Below are 14,690 nucleotides of genomic sequence, written 5' to 3'. Positions count from 1 at the left end.
GAACTTGCCCTTTTCTCTCTTTGTCAGACTACCCCAGACACAGGCAGCTTTATTCCCTCCACTGGCTTCCTTCCGTTCAATTAGTTGAAGCTGGACAGTTAACCAATGATTGACCTTACGCTTGTCCCACAACCTTTTATCAAACAAACCATGCTACATTCATTAGCCTCAGAAAAAGAGCCAGGACTTTTTAGTACAGCCAAGTGGAAGCAATTGATTTGTCACTATATACTGTACAGTTGTATTCCTTGTTAGACAACTGAAGGCTTATTTCAAACCCTCTTGGCCCTCCGCTTTCTTTCTGTATCTTTGAATGCTAATTAAGGAAGCAAAAAGCTTTACCAAGTTTTAATGTACTTGTAAAGTACCTTAGCTTACCTCCTGGTCAAGAGGGTTGAGATGACCTATTGTGAATCTATAATGTCTAAGTACTCTTTCAAATGCACTTTCAGTTTTAAGGGGAACATGCTGCTGAACATACGAAACTCAATTATTTAAAAATGAGCTTCTTCTAAGTGGAGGGCACTCATCTGAAGTCTTTGTTAAGATGACTAAAATGCTATGCATTAGCTGAACTGAAGAATGTGAAGACTGTAAGAGGAGGAAAGACAGAGAAGAACCACAGTGTATTCAAATTAAAATGTAACCTATTGCACAATGATTAGTTTGACATTTTGGTGTTACTACAATTATGTCACCACCATCCATCAAAGTTGACCAGATAATCACTTACTCACTCACTAAGCACATGCTAAATCATAAACAAACATTATAATAACATGTGCCTATTGTAATTCTTTGAAAATATCAACCAGGCATGACAGTAGACATTGTTAGAGTGCACTGAAGCGATCTACTGACTGTGGGCTGCAAAGCTGATAGAAACTGTGGACAATCTGGTCCGCAGCCAGGAAAGGAGAGACAGGGCACACATAGATGATGGAATCGAGGAGTCAAGGTTGTGTTTGTGCATCCTGAGTAATTAAGAAATGGACAGATAAAAAGAGGAGTGGAGGGGGAGAGATATAAACTGGATAGAAAGAGAAATGGAAGGTTAGAGGTAGGTCAGGGGAGGTGGACAGACAGGAGAAAGAGAAGGAGGGTGACGTGGGGGCGGCGGGGGGGGGTCTTTGCTGGGCACTGGTTGCCATGAGGGTGTCCACCTCAGGACGCAGTGACTTTGAAGGGTGTTAATGCCGACTGGGCAAAAGCACACCAGTGTGCACACGTGCGAACACACTCGCGGCAGAGGGCCCAGACTGGTTTTACTGCTGATGCTGGCATTTTACTGCAGCCATTCCTACCTCCCTCACCTCCAGTCGTCTCTCCCCTTCTCTCCCTTGCTCTAATTCCCCTCCTCTCTCTTGCCCTTGGCATAATTTCCTCTCTCCTTCATTTTTGTGCCCTTCCTCTCTACACACAGCCTCACTTCTCTAAGGTGGCTAAACTTCTTCATGAATCAGGAGTAGCAGCAAAGTAGCACTGCTATATGGTAACTTTTTATTGTATGCTCATATTTTCGTTTCATGTGACACATCACAGAGAAACATTGTTGCATTGTAGCCGTATTGTTTAACTAACTATTGCCTCTAAAACACAAAGCTGCTCAAGAGAAAAACATACTTTTGAGGCCTTTCTGAACCATTCTCACGCTTCATAACAGCCATTAAAACTGTACAAAAGCCATAACTCTACCCATCAGATGATTTATCAATACCTGATTAAACGCCTGTATAAGTGGTGCTTAATATTTCAACAGAGTGAAGGAGGAAACTGCTTCTCTGATACAAAACATATTGATCAGCTGCTCATCTGTTTTGACAGATGGGAGTCCCGAGCCACTAGAGTCATGCTGGGGGAAGCCGTACTGCTCTTCCAAGGAAAGGAAAGAGCAAGGAAGATTTATGGAAATCAATAGAGTAGTTTGCTGAAACTCATCAATGGAGCTTCCCAGAAATAACACGGACAATACATTAGACAGATAGGCTAGATGGACATAAAGAGACAGACAGAGAGAGAAATCTAATTAACATATTTTCTACATGAAAGCAAATCGATGAAATATGGTTGTAAATCTCTTTACAGCCAAATTATTGTAAGAAAACTGTTTTAATTCAAATCTGTCAATTCTGATCTATAAAAAGTTTTCAAAAACACTTGTTTTCAAATGTAACATCAAAATATCTAACTGTATCTCCTGTGGATATAAACATAAGACACCAAAGAGCTGCCTGACATTTTCCCTCTCATAATAACAACTAATGAGGCTTTGTCGTGACATGAGATTGCGGAAATCAGTGGTGTTCATTACTGGGTGTTGTAACGCCCACTGTGGTAAACAGGGTGGGTGGACAAGCAGGTGAATTTTTTTCCACTTACATTGAAGGTTTTTAAATCCCACTAATAATATTTCCAAAACAACCCACGAGTTCACCAATACGCTGATTTTAAATGCCATTATCACCAACACTTCTAACACCACAACAGTATGAAGTTTAAAGCCAAAGTGCCTGATGTAAGATGTATAAAACATTATTGAGTGAGACTCAGTTTCACTACCTCATTAAAGAAAACAGCATGTGAGGGCTCTACTGTATGTGCACATCCTGCATGTTCATTGCACAATGTGAAATGGGAAAGTGTGAGTGCACATGTATATGTACTTCTACATCATTGAGTTTTAGATCTTACAGTTGGAGATATTGTTGCAAAGTGAGCACATTTTGGCTGGTCCTCACTTTGAGCTGGATGTTTGAGAGTTAAGTTTTAAGGTTTTAAGGTTATTGTTAGAATTAAGTTTACATTTAGTTTAGGGTGAGGGTTGGGGTTAGGCATTCAGCTGTTAGTGATGGTTTAGGTTAGGGACTGAAGAGGCTGTTATGTCAATGAAGGTCCTCACAAGTATAGAATGTACTAGTGTTTGTGTGTGTGTGTGTGTGTGTGTGTGTGTGTGTGTGTGTGTGCATATGTGTAAGACACTGAAGGAGAAAAAGGGTCAGCATGACAAGTCTGTGTCTGCTATACAGGCCTAACAGACTTCCTGCCACAGCATTCAAAGTGGCTCTCTGTGCTCTCAGAGCCATTATCACATAGCCTCTCAGACGTGGACAATGGACCCCTGTTGTGATATTCTGTATGCCTGAACTCGCTAGACAGAAAAATAATTCTTAACGTATTCATAATTTACACGCATACATTACTAAAATGGGTCACTATGGGCAAAAACGTCATTCGTGACAGAGCCAGTCGTCAGAGCAGTGCACAACTGTGGTGACCACTGTCACTCACTTCCTGTTGAGCACAGTTCATCTCTCTGTCTGCCAGTCTAATCTGATCTATGTCTGCTCACTGTTGACACAACAGTTCCTGAACAGTCGTGCCATATGTGTGCACATCTGCAGTTAATATTCTCACTCTCCCTCTCCTTCACAAAGACCAGAGAATTTGGACTCTAATTTTCCTGAAGCTATTTCTCTTCTTTTCTTTTCTTTTTTTGTGTATTCACCATACTGCTTGATGCATCATGTGTCAGTAAGAGCTGTAAATCTGCGCATATTGAATATTTCTCAGCACCACTGGAATCCTGAGAAAATTCCTCAATCAAATTTTAGTGTCCCTGAAAGTTGAAAACTTGCTGTGAGAGGTTGTGGTAGAGTAGCAGTCTCTGGCACAGCTTCACTTACTGTATTTCCAGGGTGCATGGAGAAGGAAAAAAAAAAAGTCTTGTAGTGTGTAGTATGTAGAACAACTTTATTGTTAGACCTAACAATAAAGTTGTTCTACATACTACAAGTGTTGCTGGAGTTTTGACCTCTTTTGTCTGAGATTCTGTGCCAGGATAAACCATTCCTGCCTCCAGCTCACAGCAGGTGGGCAGGAGTGCAGAGTACACAGAGTTTGGCTTCCAGCTGTGAAAGCAGGCAGAGATACTGCCAAAGCAGCTGCTGACGCTAAGTGTATAATCACAGCTTGGCCGTACTTGACATGTAGAGAAGGACAGAGAAATAAAAGCAGGATGGATCCAAAGGGCAGGGACTGTTTTTTTTCCACGCTTCCTTGAACACTTAGTTTTCGAAAGTTGTTTTTTTGAACAGTCTGAACTATGAGGTCTGTGAATGAGTGGGGCTGAATGTGTTTGTCAATATCACTGTGAATGAGTCTAAAACATAAAAGAGAAAAGCCAACTGGCCTAAAGAAATATCTTCCATAATTAAATGTGAAATTAATTCAAATTATGCAAAAGGCTGGATAGACACAAGAATGTTATTTCAGACTTAATTCCTCTTATCTTTCTACTTTCATTCACTGTAAGTACTTGAAACCAGGAAAAATGTAATTTTAGGACTATTTAGGACTTTTTCTTGGCTGGGACCATTAACTTCCTGGATTCTCACTTGGTTGCCAAGCAACTTTTCCAGGCCAAGAAATAGTCTGGCACATAACCCCCTAGTAAAACTGTTGAATTATTGTTTTTTACACTTTATTATTTGTCTGAATTAAACAAACCAGATATAACATGCTATCTCTTGAGATGTAGATGTGCTGTAGGTGGATCCTTTTTACAGACAGGACCAGTTTAGTTGCTTGAAGTCACGTTTGTCTCAAGTCTGTATGCTACGCTAAGCTAGTTGGCTGTTGGCTCCAGCTATATAAAGACTTGAGAGCGATATCAATCTTATCATCTAACTGTCATCAAGAAAGCAAATAAGCATATTTCCTGAAATGTGGAAGGTTTCTAATGTTGTAATTTAGAGTCATTACAGTCTACATCCACCACCCTCATTAACTTAATCCAATAACCTTAGATAGTGTTGTGTGTATATGTATACATATATACACATACACATATATGCAGTGTATATTTCAGGGGCTGCTTTTAATCCTCCACTGACTGACTCCTGGTTCATGTGCCTGCCTTTGAAAACCAATAAGCCCTTTCAATTGCTAATTCAGGAAAAAGGACGATTAAGACTCTCCTCTGGACCGTCGATGGGTGCCTTCCTTTAAGAGGTGGAGAAAGCAAACCCCCCCCCCACCAGCCCCACCCATGACAAAACCCCTGACATGAATCAGTACCTGTTTTGCGGAGAGGGAAGTCGTCTTTTGAGTCATATGTGCCCAGCATTGGGTGGCGGTACGCTGACAATGCTGTTTGGGGAGGAGAACTCTGGTCCAAGGAGCTGTGCTGTGTTTTTCTACAAAAAAAAAAGTAAAAAAAACAAAAACAAACATCAGTATAACACGAAATATTCAATCCAGTCTCACAACAAAATGTGAATATTTTTGCATGCTTTCCATCATTGCAGGTCAATATAAAAGTATAAGCCAAACAAATGTAGTCAGATCATAACTAATAACCAGTATAATCAATGTAGCTGTTACAGATTTTGATGTGAAACCTGCAGGGTGAGGTGTGGCTTCATATATGCTTGCCACATTCGCTCTACACATGCTTACAAGACATGACTTGCCATACACAAACACACACACACACACACACACACACAAAAGAAAAGGGGTAATGACAAAGGCAGTTTTACGCTCTCTCTCCAAGGTCAAGACCCAGCAGAATGTGGGTGGAAAAGAGAAAGAAACAGAATAGAGAGAACAGAATGAGACTGAAAGCTGAACTGCTTCTCTTTATCACCCAAAGAGGCTCACTTCCTGTCTGAAAGGTGGGTGAAGAAAACACTGACGGAAGGAGACATATGCAGGATGGAGGAGATATGAAGCTAAAACAGAGCATTGAATCGAATGAATGGAAATGGGAGAACTGTAGAGAGAAAGAAGATGTGGAACAGACAGAAGAATGAAGAAACAGGAGAAAAAGGTTATAGACATTTATACAGAGAGTCATCTTCTTCGCTGATTGCCAGTCTTTGGATTGTTTTACCATCTGGTTAAAAATGTTGAAGCCTCTTCAAATATTTAAAACGCAGGAGAGGTGCCATTGTCTTTCCTCTCTGCCCACTTCAAACATATGCACACATGAACGCACCTCAAAGAGAGCCAGCTGTCAATCACCGACAACAAACAGAGAGAGAAAAAAAAGCTTTGTTCTTTCAACATTTACTCTGTAGTTTAACTTGCAGGCAACTGGCAAGGACTCTCTCAGTGAGGCTCATGTTAATGTTCAGCCATCGTGAAGCTCATGACGGCTCATGTAACTTCTTACGCATGCAGAGATTCACCACGCACAAAAGCACATCAGACACCCACACAACAGGAGTTCACAGCAACACACGGTTTGGCATATTTGCAAAGCCATTTTTAGCGTGTAAAAGCCCCGTAAAAATAAAAGCTCATAACTGTAGAGTTTTATCTGTGAGGAATATAAACATTATTATAAATATACATTTTTCACTGTTTTATTGTTTTAAGTGAAAAATGGACAAAATGATGACGTCACATTCAAAGACTCACGAAGAGATGATAAAATAAAATTAAAAAGATATATAATGCTTTAAATTACAGCGTGCAATGTACAGCATAATTACTTCATCTTTGGTGCTAACAGTGTGCCAGTGCAGTATGTACCAATACATATACAGTATGTCAGTACAGGGGAACAAGATGTGTGGTTAAAGAATAAGAGGGTAACAATTTGGGAATTTACAAAGAACTTATATTGTAATTATATCTTAACTAACAGGTTCCTATTCTATTATTACTGTGAACAGTGTGACCATGAAGCTGAGCAAAAATAGTGTGTGAAGATGGAGAGATGACTTCAGCAGCACTTAATGAATCTGATGTGATTTTATTTCAAAATGACCTTAATACCAACAAACAGGCAAAGCAGACTTACTAAATCATTTAGGGGTAATTAAAAATAACTACGTTGTCAATCTGTGCACTGATTTGGAACAAAGGTCAAGAGGACAATGTGTTGTCATGCATACTGAAATCACATCTCAATCTAATTTAAAATTATATCACATTTAGTGCTGCATAAGTCATCACTCCATCTTCCCTGAGTTGTTAAGATTTTTGACCAGTTACTATATGATCATACTCCTTTTTTCCCTCTTAGTCAGATATTTACCTACACACTATACTGGTACACTGCATTACACTGTAACTCTGGAGTAATTATACTGTATGTTGCGCGCTGTAATCTAAACATATTGTCCTTCACTGGAGCTGTCACTTCATCTTTGACATATTCTTGCTATATAAAGTTTGAGAGGGCATGATGAGTACAACAGCTCTACCTGTGTCAATCTGTTTAACACATACATGTAATACAATCACTTGTCAATGATTCATTTCTTAATACTAATTGAGATTTGAATTCATTTCAGTGTACAACACACTCCAAACCATAAGCAGTTCTCGGGAGGTTCTGTGAGGGCTGTGACACTCACCCATACCAGTAGCGTGGGTCGCTGGGCAGACAGTGGTTTAGGTTTCGCTGAGCCAGGGCTTTCTTCTTGTTCAGGACAAACTCCTGAAGTCGCATCTTTACCTCTGTACTGGCAACTGCGCCTGACAGAGACAGAGAGGTATAGAGAGACACAGTGAGAACAGTAACCAAAGGGTAAATATATATTTTGCACAGAGCTCTACTCAATTTGTAAACACAACCCTGGAGAATTTATGCTATAGTGCTGCTTCTTGTACTTTGTGTCCTATCTGTGACCCTGACATAAAGAATATAACATCCATCCATTCATACTTTGAGAGATAATACTTTCTAACTTCATGCAGAGTGCAAAATCCAGTTTTAGAGTTTAAGTAAAATTCCATAGAGATGATATCTGAGTTGTGTGTCTCTCCTCAATTACCACCCTCAATTCACAGCTGCAAACAAATTGCCCAGGGAGGGAAAAAGGGATGAGCGAGAGAGAATGAGAGATTGAGGAGGAAAGAAAAATGAGGGAGTGAGAAGAGAAATGAAAAAAAGGTGTTTTGAGAATAAAGGGGAAAAAAAGAGATGTGTTTTTCTAAAAAATGTGACAGTGGGAGAGACAGAGAAAATAATCCGATAACAGGTGATGTGCCAGGTTTGAGAGAGAAAGTTGTAAATACAGTATGTGACAACAGCTAATATATGCTCTCTAAATCATGCTGCACGGTGCTGGAAGTGCTGACATCCCAATATGTCCGCGTTGCCACTGCAGCAAATTGGCTTTTATGAGACTGCCTTCTATGCAATTTACTGCAGTACTTAACAAAGCTTCCTCTGTTTACAACTCAATGCTCTTTCCATGGACGTCAAGCTGTAGGTTCACTTTGCCCAGATGAGAATGGTGGAGGGAAAGGACTGTTACTGGCAGAAAAATCATGGCTCCAAATGTGTGTCTAGCGTAACTCTATTCTGAAGGATTTGTGCCGATATATTTGTCAAGGAAAATTCACCACAGAGCATTTTACAGCCACACTAACACATGAGGTTATTGGAGAGCATGCTAGTTTATTAATGACATATCTTTATATCCTCGAGCCATTTGTCATTAGAGCATGAAACCAAAAGCACGTTAGTCACTTTAAGTAAGCTATTTTCCCTTCATTACCATGTGTGATGTATGCAGTCATATCATATAGTGTATATATAATAATATACAATATAATAAGGAAATGTATAGTATTTCTAATGTGTACAGTTAATCAGCATTACATTACCAGAGCTATTCAATTGATATAAGAAGTAGATAACAAGTACTATTCAGCATGTGTATAGCATCTTTCAACAATTAGTGCTTAGTGAGTCAAGTCTTTAATGTCGCCTCCTATTTATGTAGTTCAAAATAATTATAATAAAAGCATTTGGTTTCACAAGGCTAAAAGATGAACGGCACACACAGAAATATACCAGAAAAAAATAAATGTGTAATGTGTATTCATCTATCTCCTCCTGAGAGTAGATACAAATCCAACAAATGATGAATGCTGCAGAATAACTTCATCACTTGTGCAAATATGTACACACCAAGTTATTTGCTGAGATCTGGAAATGTTAAAATGTAAGTCTGACAAGGGCAAAACAGATTAGGCAGCCCCCCCCCCCCTAGATGGTTAAACTAATATGGGAGGGGAAAACAAAGTATTACACCAAACTGTCAAAGCTTTCAGATTGACTTCCTAATTCAACTTAGACTTTCCCTGTTTGCTTTAGTTGTGTGTTTTTTCCAGTTTTCCTTGTAAGATTAGGGATTACCAATAGTTCTGGTCTGCTTTTAATTTTAGCTCCAAATAAAGTCATTTAGATAATCTTGCTGTTTACAACATGTCTCATCGTCTGGCTGCTCGTGTTTCTCGCTCTGTCAGACTTTGTTGTAGCTGATGTCGCCGTGTCCCCAGAGCTCAGCGGTTACTTTGGTGAGTTCAATGTCATCATAATAGATTTAATGATGGCCAAAGGAGCAAAAAATAAGAGCCAGGTTGAAAAGAGTCAAATGGAAACAAAAATAAGTGTATGAAGAAAGGGTACAGTCTATTGCCTGAGCCGGTGAATAAGGACAAATCGTGAAAAACGAGGGCATGTGTGCTACTTGAATGTCTTGCTCTAGCCTTTTATCTGTGGTCTTATTCAGATATTCCCTTGTGGTAAATGTGTGAGGTCAGGCTGCTCTGACTGCTGGGGCCTTAAGGACAGGTGCTGTGATAGAGGGGCTACAAGGGCCAAGTCTCTCTGACACCTGCTGAGATAATATGACACAGTGTTTCAGCACAGCTACAACAGATATTGGCAGCGTTCAGGAGATTGAGAGTGAATATATGCGAGGTCAAACATGACGGCTTTATTTAGAGCTTGTTCAGGGCTTTACTGAACCGCAGACATGCAAGGAACTGAGATCTCATGCATCTAACTTCACAATTAATTCTGTATAATTTCCTCTAGGGTCCTCACTAGTACTGCAGTGCATCTTTTTTCAGATAAATGGTTGATCATTCTGTTTCGTTTCTGCTCTTGATGGCTACTTACTCTCTTGTCCTCTCTCCTTGTTTTTGAGCTGCTGCAGTTTGTGTTCTCGCTGCTGCTTCTCCAGCTCCTGCTCATGACGCTGCTGCTCCATCTTCCTCTGATGCTCCAACAGCTCTTGTTGGTGCTTCAACGCCAGCAAATCCTGTTGATGCTGGTGGAGAGAGAAAGACAATGATTTAAAGAGAAAACTGAATAAAGGGAGAGAGAGAGCAGAGAGTGGACGACAAAAAGGAGGGAAGGAATTGAAGTGCAGCATGTGTTGTTTACTTGCCACGGCTTTATGTGAAAGAAATCCATTTTTTGAAAGCCAGTTATTCTTAAGGATGTGAAATCATTAACTGTGAGTCTGATAACGAGCACAGTGCTAACCTAGAGACTGAGCAGATTGGTTATTTTAAGCTGAGACTCATTCTTCCTACTGGCTGACTTTGTGGTAGTGCGACACCAGTGAGGCTTTTTACCAGAGGGAGTCGTATAAAATTCACACTCGATGTTTATTGGGGACAAGGTTCCCATGGAGATGACTAAGCAGCAAAATACTGCCACCAGATCAGATTACAGCACCATACTCGCATCACTTAAGTGGACACATGCTTCCTACTGTCCTTCACAAGGTGCTTTTCTGCTGAGTACAATCCCACAGTAGCTGTATCACAGTAGAGGAGAGGAGAGGAGACCTATCCTACCTATCCTGTCCCATTAATTCACCTTGATATGGTCATGCAGCTGGGCTTCATGTTGTCGCGACAGCTGTTCATGCTGCCTCTGGAACTCTGCGATCAGTAACTGTCTCTGGAGCTGCTGCTTGTGTTTGAGTGACACCAGCTCCTGCTGCAGCTGCTGCTCCTGGTGGTCTGTGGGAGGGTTTTTAAGAGTTCATCATTCAGAACTTCTCGAGCGAGCCTGTAGTAAATAGCTGTAATATAAACTTTGGATCATAAGAAACGACAATCACAGATCTCAACTTACTAATGACCGGTCCATGGCCCGGCTCGGTAGATGCGGGGCAAGCTGTGGAGGCGGGCGGAGTAGGGTGGGGTTGGGGAAGCAGACTGAAGGGGGTCTGCTGCTGGTGGTGGTGGTGGTGGTGGGGGTGGTCGACTACACGTAGATCCATGGGGAGGATGGCTGTCGTGGTGGGGGGCACCTGTGTGGGCAGCGCTGCCGTGCTCACGTCAACTGGAGAAGGACGAGAGCAAAAAGGGAAAAGATGGAAGTTAAGGACATAAAATTATAAAAGAATACGTTTTTAATACAGTAAACAACTTAAACAAGGAAAATTAGAAAAAAGGGAGGGGGGGGGGGCAAACTACAGCCTACAGCTAAACTATGAGAACAGTGACACTTCCTACGTGACTATGTACATGACAGTGATCCTGCCAACAGATTTGTTACTGAGGGTCACTGAGTTCAACTTGGCAGAAAAACCTGAATTCTTACTACAGTGTTGAGTTGGAGATCCTGAACACAGCTACATGCCCAAAATCTCCAAGAGAGATTTATTAAAGGAAAAAGAAAAAAAAAAACTTGAGGGTACACAGAAAAAAAAATCAATCTCCTCTCTGATACAAATTAGACAAATGAACTCTTGTTACATCAGCTGTCTGGACACTACATCTTTGCATTATACTAGTTTATACTAGTTATACTAGTTGCGGTTGCTTGTAATGTTGGCAGACTAGTGGCTAAAGCCTGTTTTAGAGTTGTACACATTGGGTAAGAGCTTTAGCAGAATGCCAAAAACTGTGTCTTATTAAGACAGCAACCGATCATCAGAGCTACAGTCTGCACGCTGGTGGGAAGTTAAACTCATATACTGACTACTCTATACCATTAACACAAATGTAAACACACATCATTATCAGGGAAACCCCACCCCACTTTCACACATTTACACACACGCACACACACACACATACGGGTAGAATGATGAAACATGGCAGCAGAGAGCAAAAACAATCCCCCTGCAACATGAGTTTTGCAGCAGGGATTTGCTGACACGCATACAGACTTACTTACTTACTGTGTGTGTGTGTGTGTGTGTGTGTGCGTGTGTGCGCGTGTTTGTGTTTCCATTCCAGTTTGTCTGTTTTCATGCAGGCAGAAAAACGACATTTTTTCACTGCAATACTGGCAGCATAAATGCAACACAGTGTCAGTCGTTTATTTGTGCTCTTCTACAGAGAAAGCAAAGTTTTGTATCTGATGTGTGTGGAGATAGATTCACACTGCCATCATCATATGCCAAAAATCTACACACGTCCCACATCACAATATACATAGACACTGCAAGTGCACTCAAAAGCCCTACTTGTTCACTCAGTTTGACAGGCATATGCCTAAACCTTAAAATATATGTGCATGACACGAAATTTAAGCCACTGTTTGTACGACAATCCTTATATTTCTCTAAATCTGCAACATTTATTCTGCTTTATCTGAATAATCCAGTGAAGTAGTGCGTGCCTGCGGAAGCTGTTGAAACATGGATACTAAGAGCAAACATGAGAAAAACAATATCCCCACATCAACATGGTCGACATGCAGAGTATTAGTGCAATCAGATTATTTCTGCAGAACAAGCAAACAATACCGCAGCTTACGCACAAACTGTAGTGTAACCCGACTACACAAGGGTAGGAAATCAGAAAGAGGAAAAAAAAAAGTAAACAAAATCTTTGCCAACTTTAAAGCCTTGAGGTGTAAACTGGAATACAATGTGCTGATCAAACACTGCCAGCATGCTAGTGTATTTATTCAAGTAACTGTGGGCTTAAAAAAAATAAATCTAAAACAGATTGACTGTGCTGTTGGTGCAATGTCTGAGATTTACAATAAATGTATATACATTTATTTTGGCTATGTGCTCTACCAGTCAAAAGTTTGGACACACTTTCTCACTTAAGTGAATGAGAAGGTATGTCCAAACGCTTCCTGACTGATACTGTAAATAGAACAGAGTTAAAGTAAGAGGAGTCTAAAATAACAAAAAATAAATTATGCATTTTGAAGGAACGAGTCAGCCGAAGTCTTTAGGATTCTGCATGACAGCATCTTCAAATTTATACAACCTCATAAATCCCTGATTTGTGCTTGTTATCTGAACTTGAGATCAAAACCTCCTGTGTATCATTCAATTTCTCTTGATCAATATCTGCTCCATAGAGAGAACCACCTCACGCCATGCCAAGCCCTTTCTGCCAGTCATCGATACCCTGAAACCAGTGGAGAGCATCTCCGACCTATCATGAATGTCCTGGCGTCCCTGGTGACCAATGAGGTGGCGATGGAGTTGCAGTTACTTGCTGAGATAGCCAATGACATCTTTGGTACTGGGCAGGTTTTCAGTGCTGGGAGGAAACTTGACACTACCCAACGGGACAGCAGGGAGAGAAGAAAGGGTGTGGCTGGGCCAGACATGTTGGTGCTTCAATGGTGTGTGTGTTTCTCTGTGTGTGTGTGTGTGTGTATGTGTGCAATTGTGTTACTATACTTGTAAGGGCGTGGTCAAGTTCTGGCCATCGGGAGTAATTATTTATTGTTTCACTTTGAAAAGATGAAGGAGCTAGGTTCAATTAAGCAAGGGTGGGGACTGATTTATAAAGTTTGCATGCTGATAAAAACATACTACCAGATGCTTTTAGAAACATTTCTAAGCATAAAAACTTGCAGGGAAATCCATATTTAAGACTAACTAAGGGTAACGAGGGTTATGAGGATGGGGGGGAAGCTGTGTTTACAATGTACGTTAACTGATTCCTGGACCTCTGACCTATAAATTTGTATGTCTGTCACTTCCACATTAACGAGCCACTAGAAAAATAGCCACACTGAAAGATGCCAATGTTTGCCATTCTTGCTCTGAACAGCCGATGCCAATCATCCGTGTTATCAAAACAAAGCCTTTCCCAGTGAACCGTGGTGAACTCTAAATCGACCACCTCACATTCTCTGTATACGTGCATCAATTTACACACACATGCCTGTTAACTGTTGCATGTAACCACATATTTAATAATCAGTAAACAACCAAGGTCAAACAAACAAAACCCTTTATTGTGGCATCAAACAGGTCAGTGCACTTCAAACGGAGTGCCACTCCACACATAGGACCCTTCCAGAGGGACCCAAAGGGCAGCTATTCTAGTCCTGCGGTGCCAAACATGCATGGAGCGTCATCTCAATTAACGCCTTTTCAGCTGCATATTTTCCCATACGGACTTACGTAGGCAAGCGCCGGACGCAAAGTCCTGTCATTCCCATTTCCTGTAAACGGGGCTCTGGCTGGCCCTTGAAGTAAGCAGAGCACTTGCTGTTAACCCCACACTACTTCTATACAATTCCCTTACTCAGTACACATGCCACAAGGGCTTTACAAAGGCTGTTTGTTTTCAGGGAGCCTGACAAAGGACTTCAAAACTCCAAAATGAATAAAAATGATACAGTCTGCTTTTACATGCAACAACAAAATCCCCAAAAAAGTCCAACTGAGTACATGAATGAAATATCCATAAAGTCATCTATTGTGTCAATGATAAGAGGTGGGTTAAGTATATGGAGAACAGGCTTAATCACATGCACCACTGTATCCACTTTGGTGCAAACGGTTTCAACTGCAGCTTTGAGTTAAACTTAAGAAAAATAAAAAATGCATTTACACAAAAACTGTATTTTTTAAGTATTGTAATGAGCTCCATTGTGTTCCCATACGCAGTGTAATAAACATATGTTGTGTTTTATTTTATCTTATGTAAGCTTTATA

The 14,690-nt window shown here is 40.7% G+C and overlaps 1 protein-coding gene across 2 annotated transcripts in view; it reads right to left on the bottom strand.

Annotated features, from left to right (window-relative positions):
* hdac4 (histone deacetylase 4) overlaps positions 1-14,690 on the bottom strand; it is a 128,531-nt gene that overhangs the window by 46,226 nt on the left and 67,615 nt on the right. For both annotated transcript variants that reach the window (XM_053328170.1, XM_053328171.1), the window contains 5 exons: positions 10,898-11,107; positions 10,637-10,782; positions 9,929-10,079; positions 7,368-7,488; positions 5,077-5,195 (listed from right to left, as the gene is read on the bottom strand). In XM_053328170.1, the coding sequence (XP_053184145.1) occupies positions 5,077-5,195; positions 7,368-7,488; positions 9,929-10,079; positions 10,637-10,782; positions 10,898-11,107 (747 nt within the window). The remainder of the gene's footprint in view (positions 1-5,076; positions 5,196-7,367; positions 7,489-9,928; positions 10,080-10,636; positions 10,783-10,897; positions 11,108-14,690) is intronic.

This window comes from Scomber japonicus, chromosome 11 (genome assembly GCF_027409825.1).
Source record: "Scomber japonicus isolate fScoJap1 chromosome 11, fScoJap1.pri, whole genome shotgun sequence".
NCBI lineage: Eukaryota > Metazoa > Chordata > Actinopteri > Scombriformes > Scombridae > Scomber > Scomber japonicus.
This window is presented reverse-complemented; position numbering and strand designations above follow the sequence as displayed.